We start from the raw sequence: 12,937 nt of genomic DNA, 5'->3' as shown, positions 1-12,937 counted from the left end.
GTCTTGGGGGGGGGGGGGCGGTAAGAGGCATCTCCCGCCCACGCTGGGGTGGTAACAGCATTCGCCTGCAGAGGGTGGCCCCGCCCCCAGAGTGAGGGAGTTTTAAGCCACTTAGCTCAGTTCCTGGCCCAGCCGATATCCACCGTGACGGTGGCTGTGGTCAGCGGCTCCGCATTACGATTGTTACTCCCTGTTGTCAGCGCTGCCATTGACGGATGGCGACTTCTGATGAGAAACTCAGCACAGGACACGTACCCCTACGGGAGAGATGAACGGCTCGCCCCTCTGCGGCCCAGGCTCTGGACGCGGGCCCAGGCTCTGGCCGCTGGCCCGGGGAGACATGTGCTGCGGCAGGACCCGGTCGCTGCGGCCGGCGAGTGCCCACCAGAGGGCGCCCGTGCTTCTTCGGTAGCTGCCGGCTGTCCGGAGCCTGCCCCAGGGAGGGCCTGACAGTGTGAGGACAGCGATGGATGGGGGCGGACAGAGGCTTCAGCCAGTCTCAGCCCCTTACCCGCTTCCCTGTCCCGTGGGCAGAAGCAAAGTGGTCTGCTGGGTGCAGGGCCCCGGCCTCTCCCAGGGGCATGGTCCATGCTTCTGTGGTCCAGGCCTAGGGTATTCGAGTGGCTGGGGCTGGCCTTGACCTCGTCATGCCGCTGGTGTCCCTGTGGTCGGGTCAGAGCTGGGACCCCGCAGGGTGCCTCATCAGAGCCCCACAGCCCTGAGAGATGGGTGCGTTGCCATCTCGTGGCTGGAGGGAGCTGGCTGGGCCACCCCTGGCTGCCCCCCAGCCTGGCCCTCACTGCTGGGTCAGAGGGGGCCACTGTGCCCCAACTCTGTCCCCCAGGCTGTGCTCTCAGAGCTGCATGCTGGAGGCTTCCTGCTGGCGGAGGTTTCTGTGGCTGCTTCAGGGCTGACGTCTGTCACCTGTATCCAGAGCCTGAGTGGGGGTTGGTTAAGGGAGCCCGGAGACTGTGGGTGCCAACTAGGGGAGTGGTGCTCAGGTGGAGGGCCGGTGTTAAGGCTGCGTTTCCCCTACCCTGCCCGTCCGGAGCAGACCCACAGGGAGGGTGGTGCTGCCGGGAACCTGGGCTTCTCCAGAGTAGCCTCAGTGCCCCCCCAGGCCCCTGGGCCCAGACCAGCTCAGCGCCTCCTCCCAGAACCCCACAGACCCCAGGCCTCCACCACTCCCCACTTCCCTCATCCGCAGGTAGAAAGAAGGAAGAGTTTTGCTTTAAAAACAGTAGCTGCTTTACTCTTTTCATTGAAGTAAAATTCATAGAACATAAAATTCACATTTTAACATCTTCAGTCCAGTGACATTTAGTACATTCACAGAAGTGTGCAACCACCTCGGCTCTGTCTAGTTCCAAGACAATTTCATCATCCCCAAAGAAAACCCCGGATCCATCAAGCGTCCACTCCATACTTCATACTCTGCCCGCCCCCAGCCTCGGACGACCACTCGTCTGCTTCCTGCCTCTGTGGATCCGCCTGTTCTGGGCACTTCCTACAGTGGAGTCCTACTGTATGTGTCTTTTGTGTCTAGAGTCTTTGACTTAGCATAGTATTTCCAGGCTTGTGCACATCCTACCACGTATCGGAATATCCTTCCTCTTCAAGGCCGAGTACTATTCCATCGTAGGGATAGACCGCATTTTGCTTATCCATTCATCCATGGGTGAACATTTGGGTTGTCTCTCCCTTTGGGCTGTTGTGAATCGGGCTACCATGAACATGGGTGTACAAGTATTTGAATATTTATTTTCAACTCTTTGGGCTGTATACCTAAGAGTAGAACTGCTAAAAATAATTTTTAAGGAATGTATTTCTTTGTTACTTCGGTCTGTGCTAAGAGCAGACAAAGCTGCTGGAGCCAAGTGTGAAGCCCAGCCTCTTACTGTCACGCTGATGTCCGGGTGGGCACGTGCAGTCTGCAGCAGGGCCCCCTGGATGCACCCGCACCCCAAGGGTTCCCTGATGCCCGCCTTGCAGGGACATTTTGGGGACTAAATGGGATGCACCCAGGGCTGCCCGGGCTGCTTCCTCCTTCATAAACTGGGATAATGACACTTCATTTGACTGGATCCTCGTAACATGAAAGAAACGGGGGCAGAAGTGCAGCAGCACGGAAGAGTCTGGGCCAGGGTTTCTGGGTGTCTGCGGTCTGAGAGGTACTCCTGAGGGACAACCACAGACCAATGAGAAGATGAAAAGTCCACTTGGCAGAGCCACGGGAGCAGGCACCCGGTCGACGTGTTGAGCGTGCAGGCTCCCTGTGGTTAGAACGGCCTGCTGCGTCCGGCCTGCCCAGTCCTCGAACGGCACAGAAGAGGAGGAGGGCCTGTCATGAGCTCGTCAGAAATCCATGCCTTATACGCTTGTATATTTATCAAAAATAAGTTTTTAGGTTCCCTTTCCCCCTTAAGACATAAATTGAAGGGAAACCAAAAGGGAACTATTTGGGAAATTAATAATAATTTTAAAAGCATATGAGGGAATTGTTCTTTCATTAAAGAAAACCCCAAATCTGCCAGATTTTCCTTTAGAGAACACAGGGTGCCAAACCTGTGAATAAGCAAGTCACCGGGGTCTCCTCATGGCTCCAAGAAGGACTAAGGGCTTGGGACTGGGAATCTGAGGGCCCTGGGCCAAGAGCCTCAGTGTTCTCATCTGTGAAATGGGATCACACGTTCTGGAGTGGAGTTCCCCGCGGGGATTATAGGAGGGGCTTTGGTCTAGCCAGGAGGACTGTGCCCACCTCGGTGTGGCTTTCCCATCTGTGTGGGGGCAGGGCTGGCCTCGGCCCACTTGGGGAGGCGCCTCCACGGGCCATGGCATCTCTTGCTGCCTTGGTTTGTGCATCTGTGAAATGGATGGACTAGTGTTTGCTGCCCCAGGGGCTCACGGCCCCGGAGGGAGGGTGGTGGGCAGTGGCGTGTGGTGGGGCTCACTGACCTTCACTTGCTCCCCTGCCTCCCCTTTCCCGCCTGCTCTCCTCTGGTTCTTGTCTCCTTTCCCCCCATTTCTGGAGCATCACGACCTCTGTTTTAGACAGATGGTCTCTTTTGTTTTGTTTGGCCTGTGCCACGTTTTAAAATGTCTAATTAGACACCAATTAGATTCCACATCTTAAAAAATTGGTGTTTCCAGCTTCTCCTTAAAAATCAGGAAGCTGGGTCGCCCTGGCCTGCCCCCCATTGCCCGGTGGGGGCACAGCTGCTCTCTCAGAGGCCCAGGTTGTCCCCCTGGCCGCCGTCCTCCCTCCCACTGGTTCCCTCACCCACCCATCTCCCCGCAGATGGATCTGAGGCACTTGTAAGAGAAGCCGTGTCAGGTGCAGGGCGTGTGAATTGCAGAGGGCTGTGTTACCCGTACAAAACCCCTCTTCATTATTTGTAGTTGTGCTAAGGTGTAGAGCCCATGAGTGTTAATCAGTTATGATCAAAACACTGGCTGAAGCCAAAAGATTTATTGGGGAACAGGCTGTGAGTAGGGTGGACTCTAGGCTGGGCTCAGACACAGGGGTGGAATGATTAACACCCTGTCTCTCAGGTTAGGGAATTCCCCTCTGTGGTTGCACTCAACCTCATGGTGCTGAAATGACTTCTGTGGCTCCGGACATCACACTCTAGCACCCACCTAGTCTGGCGGGAAAGAGCAAAAGGCTCATTGATTCAGGACTCGGCTGGCAACCCGGTCGGAGCCCACAGAAGCACCATCCCCGGGTTGAATGGGAGACCTGCACATAAGCCCCAGGCCACATGGTGGTACCGCGTTCTGTTACACTGTAAGAAGGGTTACCCCACCTGGGGCAGCTGCAACAAGGGGCATCCCTCTCAGATGAACGTGGTCAAGCTTTGTAGTATCTGGAAGGGACTGCCTTACTCCGTAGTCCCCTTTACAGAGAGAAAGCCCTCGCTTAGAGGGTCTAGGTGGCTTTCCCAAGGTCATGGTCAGTAAGTAGCAGATGGAGCCAGATGCAGACCTTGGGAGTTACTGAGCCTACCCAGGAACCTCCCGATAACCCTTCCTGCCCACTCTCCACCTCCCTGTCCCCCATAGGCCCCGTGAGTCATTTTCCTTTTTGGTGTTTGCAGACACCTGGGTCTTAATAATCATGCGGAGCTCATTCGGGGGCTTGAGCAAGGCCAGCACCATGGGAGGGTGGGTGAGTGGGATGCTTGTTGCACACTGAAGTGGGGAGCCAGCCAGGAAACACAAGGGGCTGAGGGCATCTCCCCTCCCTGGCACTTCCCTGCTCAAAGCCACCCTGAGTCATTCTTTAATGGAAAGTGTGCCTATTTTAATTCCTATCAGCACAAAAACCTTGTGTGTCCTTCATAAATATTTCATTCTCTTCCAGCAGCATGTTCCCACTGCCCAGTGCCTGTGTCTAGCCCCCTCCTTCCCTGTGCGGGGTGGTCTGTCCCTGGCCCAGGTGGCTGTGGGCCGGAGCGGAGGCCACATCCAACCTCACCCAGCCCCTGGCTGTGATGGCCGCTACGGCTCAGGGAGCAGCCCAGCTGCCCTGAACTGGAGAGAAAAAAATGAGGGTGCCTGGGGAGGGAGGTGACTACCCGAGGTCCCTAAGGGGCAGAATCAGGGCTGCAACCTGAGTTAGCCCCACCGTGGGGGCCAGTCTTGTCCACTCCTTTGAGGTGTCCTGGAGTGGGAATTCAAAGCTAGGTCAATCTCTTCTGGCCAGGGGATCAGGCAGGCTTCAGGGAGGCGCGCTCCCAAGCAGAGAGGCTTTGCCAACTGTGCAGGGCGGGGTAAGCCTGGGGAAGTCGTTCAGGCCAGCTGTCGATGGGCCCAGGCCCCCAGGGAGCTCGAGGGAGCCACACACAGTGCTTGAGCACTAGAGTGCCAGGGGCAAGGCTGGCCCGGGACCCACAGTGCCCAGCTGCCTTGTTTACTTTTCCCAGTGGAGAGAGCCTGCTGGACACTCATGGTGTCATTAATGAAACACTGCCCAGAACAGGAGCCAGGTCTGGCTAACTTCTCATACCTGTGGCTGTCAACTTCTGGAAAATCTAATAGGAGTCAGCAAGGAGCACAAGGTGTCTTGCGAGGGAGGGCTGCCTTCTAGCCACAGCTGGTTCTTCGGGGAGCCCCAGACCCAATAGAAATGATTAGTTTTATGACCCTCCTTGCCTGTGTGTCTCTCCCCTCCGGAACGCCGCAGCCTGTTCATCTTATTTGTTGCCCAGCTGCAGCTGGGAGACTCGGGCCTCTTCTCGGCAAGCCTCTCCCGGGACAGATCAGGGAGGCCGGCTAAGCATACCAGCGGGGCCATGAAATCAGGCTGGATGAGGCGGTGTCTTGGGCAAAGCTGCCCGCCCCCCCTCCAGCCACGCTGGGCCCAGCGGTGGGCTCAGGACTGGCCAGACTTCCCGGGCAGTGCCCGGAGGACAGAACCTGTTTGCACAGTGATGCATCCGTCTAAATTCCACGTGCCTCCCCTGTGCCGTACGCTGAGATCACAGAGGTGCGTCAGGAGTGGGCAGTACTGTCCTCAGAGCTCACAATGTGGCCAGGAGGCAGTGGGAGTAAGGGAGGAGAGGACCCCCTGCCAACGGCCCAGTCTGAGGTGGCCTCAGCCGGGACTCTTCGGCAGGGTCAGTCAGTGTCTGTGGGTGAGAGAGGAGTGTGGTTTGGGGGGAGGGGCTGCCCTGGAGGCCCCCAGCCCCCACCCTGGGTTTGGGGATGGGAGCCAGTGCAGAGCGAGCAGGTGGCTGGTCCTTTCCATCATGCCCAGGCCTGGATGGCCCAGAACCAGCATGGCACCTGGGGCTGGAAAGCCGCACCCAGCATCTGAATGCCAGCCTGGGGTGGGGGCTCAGCTCCAGAGGGGCCTCGGCTCAAAGGCTGCAGTAACAAAATGCCACAGACTTGAGGGGCTTAAACCACAGATACTCTCACAGTGCTGGAGGCTGGGAGTCCGAGATCAAGGTGCCGGCCCATGGAGGGCTGGGGGAGGGCTTGGGGAGGGCTCTCTTCCTGGCAGCAGATGTCCCCTTCTTGCAGTGTCCCCATGCGGCAGAGAGGGAGTGAGCTCTGGTCTCTTCCTCTTCTAGAAGGACACTAACCCCAACCTGAGGCCTGTCTTCATGACCTCATGTAGCCCTGATCCCCCCCCCACAGTGTCCCACCTCCAGGTATCACATGGGGGCTAGGGCTTCCACCCAAGAATTTGGGGGCACAGATGGGTGCAGAGAGGGGACCTGGGGATCTGATGAGTGCCTGTTTCTCATTCCAGCTTCGTCTCTCTGCTCCATTTCACAGATGGGGAGACTGAGGCGTCCTTCTGGGACGCCCAGGAGTGGCAGAGCAGAGTCTGCAGATAGCTTTTCAAAGCAGGGTTTATTGTTTTTATAGTCCATTTGCCCTTTTCAGATTTGAAGCTTCGAAAGCTCGTTGCTGGCCTGCTGTGTGGAGTTGGGGCGGCATGGCTGCCTCTGGGCCTCACGTTGCCCCTCTGATGATGGGGAGGGTCGGCCTTTTCCAGGGCCAACTTCACGCCTTCCTCATAACGAATAACTTGCAGCTCTTAGAATGCTCTAGCCCCCTCCAGGCTTAGCACGTGGGCAACATCCTGGAGTGGGGGGTTCTTGTGCTGGAATATGGGGGGCAGGGCGCAGGGCCTTCCTTTCCATTCTCCTAAAGCTTCTTCACCACATGCACCCACACCAGCTCTGCCCTCCCGCTTCACCTGCCCTGCCCTTAGCGCTCCTGGTGGGGAGGCCAGGATCTGGGCTCAGGCCTGGTTCTGCTTATGGTCAGTGCAGTCACCATCCTGGTCAGCAGTCCCCAACCCCGGGGACCTGGCCCCCTGCGGCCACCCGAGCAGCCTATCAGGGCCAGCACTGGGGTCATGAGCAAGTTTGTCCCTGACCCTACACACGCAGAAAAGTCAGCAGGAAGGGGTGGGGCACAGCTTGGTGTGGAGGGATGCTGTGAGCTGCTGCGTCCCCTGTGTGCAGGGGGCTTTGCACCCCATGGCCCAGCTGGTGGGGCTCAGGGCGATGCTCGTGCTGGTCAGTGCCGGTCGCCTGCAGAGGTGTCAGGCCCAGGGCTGGGGAAGGATGGCCCCATCCCTTGCAGGGCGGCTGCATGCCACTCTCCTCTCCCTTTCTCAGCCTCAGCCTCCACATCGGGCCAGTGAATTGAGGCACGCTGCGGAGGTCACATGGCAGCAGTCCAGAGGCATCCATCCGGGACAACCTGGTTTCAGTCACTCTTCTGTGCCCTGTGCATGCCTCCTGAACCCTGTGCAAATCATTGTTAGACATTGCTTTGCCAAAAGGATGAATTACTCATTAGTGATGGTAGAAGGATGAACAATAGTCCTAGGTGGGGTTCCTGAGGTTATGTTGCCCCTGCAGGGCTCGGAGGTGGAGGAGGGACTCGCTCTGGAGCCCGGGGACTTAGTGGAAAAACCAGGACGGGGCTATAGCTGTAGCTACCCAGCTCCCAGGACTAGTCCTAAGTGGGGGTTGGGGGACAGGGATGATCATGGAGAACAGGCAGCTCTGACTGGGGGTCCTCCATGGCCTTGACACCCATGCCCTCAACCTCCATCTAAGGCTCCCTCGTGCTAGGCACTGGGAGGGCCCTGGTCATGGGCTGGCTGGCTGGAGCCCCTTGGGAAGATTTGGGGGAAAGAAGTCCCTGTGGGTCCCTTGTGACAAGCACAGGTCCTGGGATACATCAACAGTCTGGGCACGTTTGAATGGAAAACATCGGGGCACATGAATATAGCTCCCAACCCAGGGAGGCCAGAGAGCATCCATCCATCCACAGATGAAAAAAACCAGTCTTCTAGGACCTGGGTTGTCACACAGGTTCTGTGGGAACATTGGAGATTTGTACCTTGTTCTCCCCTTGGGAAGGAGAAGCAGTCTTCCCAATGTCTGGCACATGTACATTTTGTATCTCTCATCTCATCCTTGTAACTTGTAGATAGGATGTACGTTAGTGAATTATAAATATGTACAAACATATTTATATGTTTGTGTGTGTGTACACATCCTGTGCCTTGAGTGTAGTCCACATGCACACACACATATACTGCATAGACAAAGTCCGTTCATGAATGGGGGTGTGCTATGGGTATATTGTATATGCTTTTTATGTATTGGTATAATATATATATATATATGGTATGTGTATGTGCATATGTTTCAGGTCCATGTATTATCTATCCACTCATACACTCATACATACTGTTCATAAAGTTCCAAGGGTGTGCCATATATATTCTATAGAAAGTACCCATAGACGCTACATCTGTGTGTTACACAGATAGCTTATGCATACTCTGTACGTAGATGTGATAGGTATAGACCTGTCCATACGCAGTGGCTGCAGTGTTGTATCAGAGCAGAGATGGTGAGCAGATCCAGTGGAGAATACACGCAGTGTATCCGGTAGGTCCTTTGCAGGAAGTAGCAGTCTCGATTTGAGAAATTAGGGGGCTGTTTATAGACTCTTCTGCCAAGTGTGGGTCTGGTGGAGGGAAAGCAACCAGGGAAGGTGTGGCATTCCGGACGAAGAGTGATGGAGAGCTGTCTGTGTGTCTGGGAACAGTTCCTGGAACTGTAGAGAGTAGCTCTGTGCTGTGAGCCTTCTGGCAGAGGTGGCTTATTACCAAGGTCCTCACCTTCCACCCTTCCTCTGACCTCGTGACCAACTAACTGGAAACCGGAGAGCAGGGCGGAGATGGGTGCATCCGGAGGCGGAAATTGAAGATGTCCTGCCGGGCTCTTTCCTGGAAGCATTGCACATTCAGCAACTTGTCCATCACTGTAGCGGGAATAGTCCTGTGCCCAAACCACAGGGCCCTAGGAGATTAATGTGGAAGGCCCTGAACTTTGGTGGCATTCACCTCCCACGCTCTCTCACGCACACACCTTCCTAAGACTTGTCCCCACTGTAATGCAGCAGTGAGATACACCTCGGAGCATCAGAATGATGAAGTCCTTTCATTCTACGGTAGGACAGGCAGATGGCAGGAGACCGGACACAGGGTCTACAGACATACTGCTGTCCAGCCACTTGAAGGACTCTACTTCTGAACATCGATACTGACAGGAATGGGTGGGGTCTGGGCACCCCATGTGCAATTGTTGACCCAGCAAATGCTGTGTTGGTTTCCCCTAATAAATATATCACATCCGGAGCCATTAGCTAATATTACCACTTTACTCAGTTTCCAACAATCTACTGTTTTCCACCATCCATCTGGCTTTTATATCTGCTACGCAGGTGAGCTATCTAGAGATATGCTGGGATTCCCACCCCTGCATTTTGTATAAATATAAACCCACTTGTTTACCAAGATGTGCTTCATTCTTTCCTGCAGACCTAAGCCTCCATCTGGTATCATTTCCCTTTAGGAAGAAGAACTTCCTTTGGTAATTATTCTGTGCAGATCTATTGGTAACAAGTTTTCTTTAATGTAAAAATGTATTTTGACTTCATTCTTAAAGGATATTTCCTGTGGATGGACAATTCTGGGTTAACACTTTTTTTTTTTTTTAAAGCTCCTTAAAGATGTTATTCCACTGCTTCCTGGCCCCTATTGTTTATGATTAGAAGTAAGAGGTATTCAAATTATTCTCTAGGTGATGCTTTCTCTCTGGCTGCCTTTAAGATTTCTCCCTTTGGTTTTCAGCAGTTTGAGTCTGATGTGTGGTTTACTTTGTATTTATCCTACTTGGAGTTCACTACGCTCCTTGAATCTGTAAATCTGTGTCTTTCACTAAATTTGGTTAATTTTGGCTATTTCTTCAAAATTTTTTTGGTCTTATTTTTCTTTTTCTTCTGGGATGACTTCTGATATTTTCCTGAAGGTCTCTGAGGCTTTCAAAATTTATGTTTAATCTGTATTTCTCTCTGTTCTTCAGGTTGGATTTCTATTGCTATATTGGTTGCTCTCCCCATTAGCTTTCTGTTTCCCCAGTCTATCCTTTCTGGCCTGACTCCACCTTCATCATATCATCTTCCCTCTTCTGCAAGGACTATGGGGTTTTTGAGGGGCTGGAGCTCAGTGCTGGCTCAGTGGGGTTGAGGGCCAGGGAGGATGAAGAGAGGGCATCCTGGAGGTAAACAAATGTCATCTGTCTAGTGAGAGTATGGCCCCCAGGGCAGGTAGGACATGGCACAAATTCCTGCCAGGGGAGAGACAGACTGTAAGTGATAAAGCCTTGGTAGAGAGGTATGGGCTTGAGCATTCAGATGAAGTTTCCTGTGGGAGACAGTGGGCAGGGTGGAGGTCTTGGGGTCTGGTTGGTCCCTACAGAGTACCAGGTCCTGGACTAGGTGCTATCTGACTCAGCAGATCTGCACAACCCCACCTGGAAATTATTATTATCCCATGTAACGGATGAAGAAACCAGGGTTGGGAGAGGTTGTCTGGTGCCCAAGATAATACAGCTGGTTAAATGACTAGGAGCCCATGAGCCTATGGCTCAGGGTAATATCAGGGAAGCCTTTCTTGATAGGGCAGGATTTGAGATGTTGGAAGGCCATGTTCATCCTCCAAGCTTTCAGTCCTAATACTGTCCATGATTCAGGGCTGGTTTTTTGTTTTTTTTTTTTCCTGGGCTGTATTAGTCCCAGAACTTGAACTAGAGCCTACTGAGACCCTATCCCTGGCTCTGATATTATTACTAAGTAGCTGAAGGACACCTGGCAGGTAACTCCACCCTTCCAGCACCCCATCCTCACTCAGGATGTAAGGAAATACGGACTCAACTTTGCACAATTGATGTAGGGGATTAATGAAATGTGCTGCAAAGTTGCATGAAGAGTTTCAAAAGCACTTACACGTGTGGTTCTTAGAGGATTATTTGCTCCCTCTTTCCTGAGAAGCCCAGATTCACACAGTGGCACACTTGTATTCCTTCATTTATTAAAGAAATCTTCTACATGCTAGGTGTTACTCCAGGTGTGGGGGATTCAGCAGTGAACAAAACAGATACAAGTCTTTGCCCTCATGGTGTTTATAGTACACTCTGCCCTTACTCCTCTTGATTCAAAATCTCTGCTTTCAAGCCTCATTCTTGGTGCCTGAAAACTCTGGGTTCAAATCCCAGCTCTGAAGAACTCAAGTTACCCTACTATTAAGTAACTTAGTTTTCTTGTTGTTGGTGTCAGACTCATTACGCCTAGTTTGTAGGGTTGTTAGGAGGTCAGAATGAGGCCCTGTAGGACAAGGACTCCACACAGAGCCTGGTATGCAACAGTAATGTTGATCCACAGTGGGCATATTTAATTTTTTCCCTTGGACTCACTACTTCTGCAGTCTTATTAGTGAGTATGCTGCTTTTCCTTTTAAAACCTTTGTTTTGCTCTAAGAACAATGAAATGCCCTCTGTATTCCTCCTCCGAACAGCCCCAAATGAAATGGCCCCAAGGCACCCCTCCCATCCCTAAACTTCAAAAGACACTTCATTGATTCTTCCTTGATCTTTTCCCCTCCCTCCAGGATATGGGCATGCCCCAAACTCCATCCCAAAGTGCCCCCACCCCCTTCCTCAACCCCAGCCTCAAGACATTTTTTTCCCTGGCTCTCCCTTGTCCTCTCCTTCCTCTCACTCCCAGGCTATGGCCATGCCCAAGCCCCATCCCAACTGAAATGCCAAGTCCAACCCCACCCCAGACCTAACGGGACCTCTCCTTACTCCTTCTCCCTGTTTTCTCACCCCCTCCCCTCAGGTTATGGGCACGCTGCCCCTGGCACCGACGCGGGCAAGGCCTTCTGCATGTTCTACGCCGTGCTGGGCATCCCGCTGACGCTGGTCATGTTCCAGAGCCTGGGCGAGCGGATGAACACCTTTGTGCGCTACCTGCTGAAGCGCATCAAGAAGTGTTGTGGGATGCGCAACACGGAGGTGTCCATGGAGAACATGGTAACCGTGGGCTTCTTCTCCTGCATGGGGACGCTGTGCATCGGGGCGGCTGCTTTCTCCCAGTGCGAAGAGTGGAGCTTCTTCCACGCCTATTACTACTGCTTCATCACGTTGACTACCATTGGGTTCGGGGACTATGTGGCCCTGCAGACCAAGGGCGCCCTGCAGAAGAAGCCGCTCTATGTGGCCTTTAGCTTTATGTATATCCTGGTGGGGCTGACAGTCATCGGGGCCTTCCTCAACCTGGTGGTCCTCAGGTTCTTGACCATGAACAGCGAGGACGAGCGGCGGGACGCTGAGGAGAGGGCGTCGCTGGCCGGAAACCGCAACAGCATGGTCATCCACATCCCCGATGAGGCGCGGCAGGGCCGGCCCCGGTACAAGGCGGACATGCCGGACCTGCAGTCTGTGTGCTCCTGCACCTGCTACCGCCCGCAGGAGTACGGAGGCCGCCCGGCCGCGCAGCAGAACTCCTTCAGCGCCAAGCTCGCCCCCCACTACTTCCACTCCATCTCGTACAAGATCGAGGAGATCTCACCAAGCACATTGAAAAACAGCCTCTTCCCCTCCCCCATCAGCTCCATTTCTCCTGGGTTACATAGCTTTACCGACAACCACAGGCTGATGAGGCGGCGGAAGTCCATTTAGGATGTGGGGCTGCCGGCGCAGGCAGAAACAGTCCTTTGTCCGATTTGACCTCGAGTTCCACTGGCCCACCTTGTCTGTTCTTTCTTATTATTAGTATCCTTTACCGTTGTCCTCATTTTCTTTATTACTTTTTCTCCTTCCTTTTTCCATGGTTACCTCTTCCTCCCCGCCCTCAACCTCCCCGGCGAGACAGAGCAGGCCAAAGGGAAAAGAAAGGCCCGTCCTCTGAAACTCGCGTCTGAGCATGAAGCATGGATTTCTTCCTTCCTTCCTTCCCAGCGAAGTATGCCTTACATTTCTCCGCATCCTGCCCCATCTCTGGGGTGGCTTTCCCAGGACAGGTGTGAGACCAAGACCACCAGGCAGAGCTGAGA

The 12,937-nt window shown here is 53.9% G+C and overlaps 1 protein-coding gene across 1 annotated transcript in view; it reads left to right on the top strand.

Moving 5' to 3' along the window:
• KCNK9 (potassium two pore domain channel subfamily K member 9) overlaps nucleotides 1–12,563 on the top strand; it is a 73,186-nt gene extending 60,623 nt beyond the window's left edge. The window contains exon 2 of the mRNA XM_021688637.1: nucleotides 11,722–12,563. Within this exon, the coding sequence (XP_021544312.1) occupies nucleotides 11,722–12,563 (842 nt within the window). The remainder of the gene's footprint in view (nucleotides 1–11,721) is intronic.
• Nucleotides 12,564–12,937: the final 374 nt, after the last annotated feature.

The sequence above is a fragment of the Neomonachus schauinslandi genome, chromosome 4, assembly GCF_002201575.2.
Source record: "Neomonachus schauinslandi chromosome 4, ASM220157v2, whole genome shotgun sequence".
Lineage (NCBI taxonomy): Eukaryota > Metazoa > Chordata > Mammalia > Carnivora > Phocidae > Neomonachus > Neomonachus schauinslandi.
This window is presented reverse-complemented; position numbering and strand designations above follow the sequence as displayed.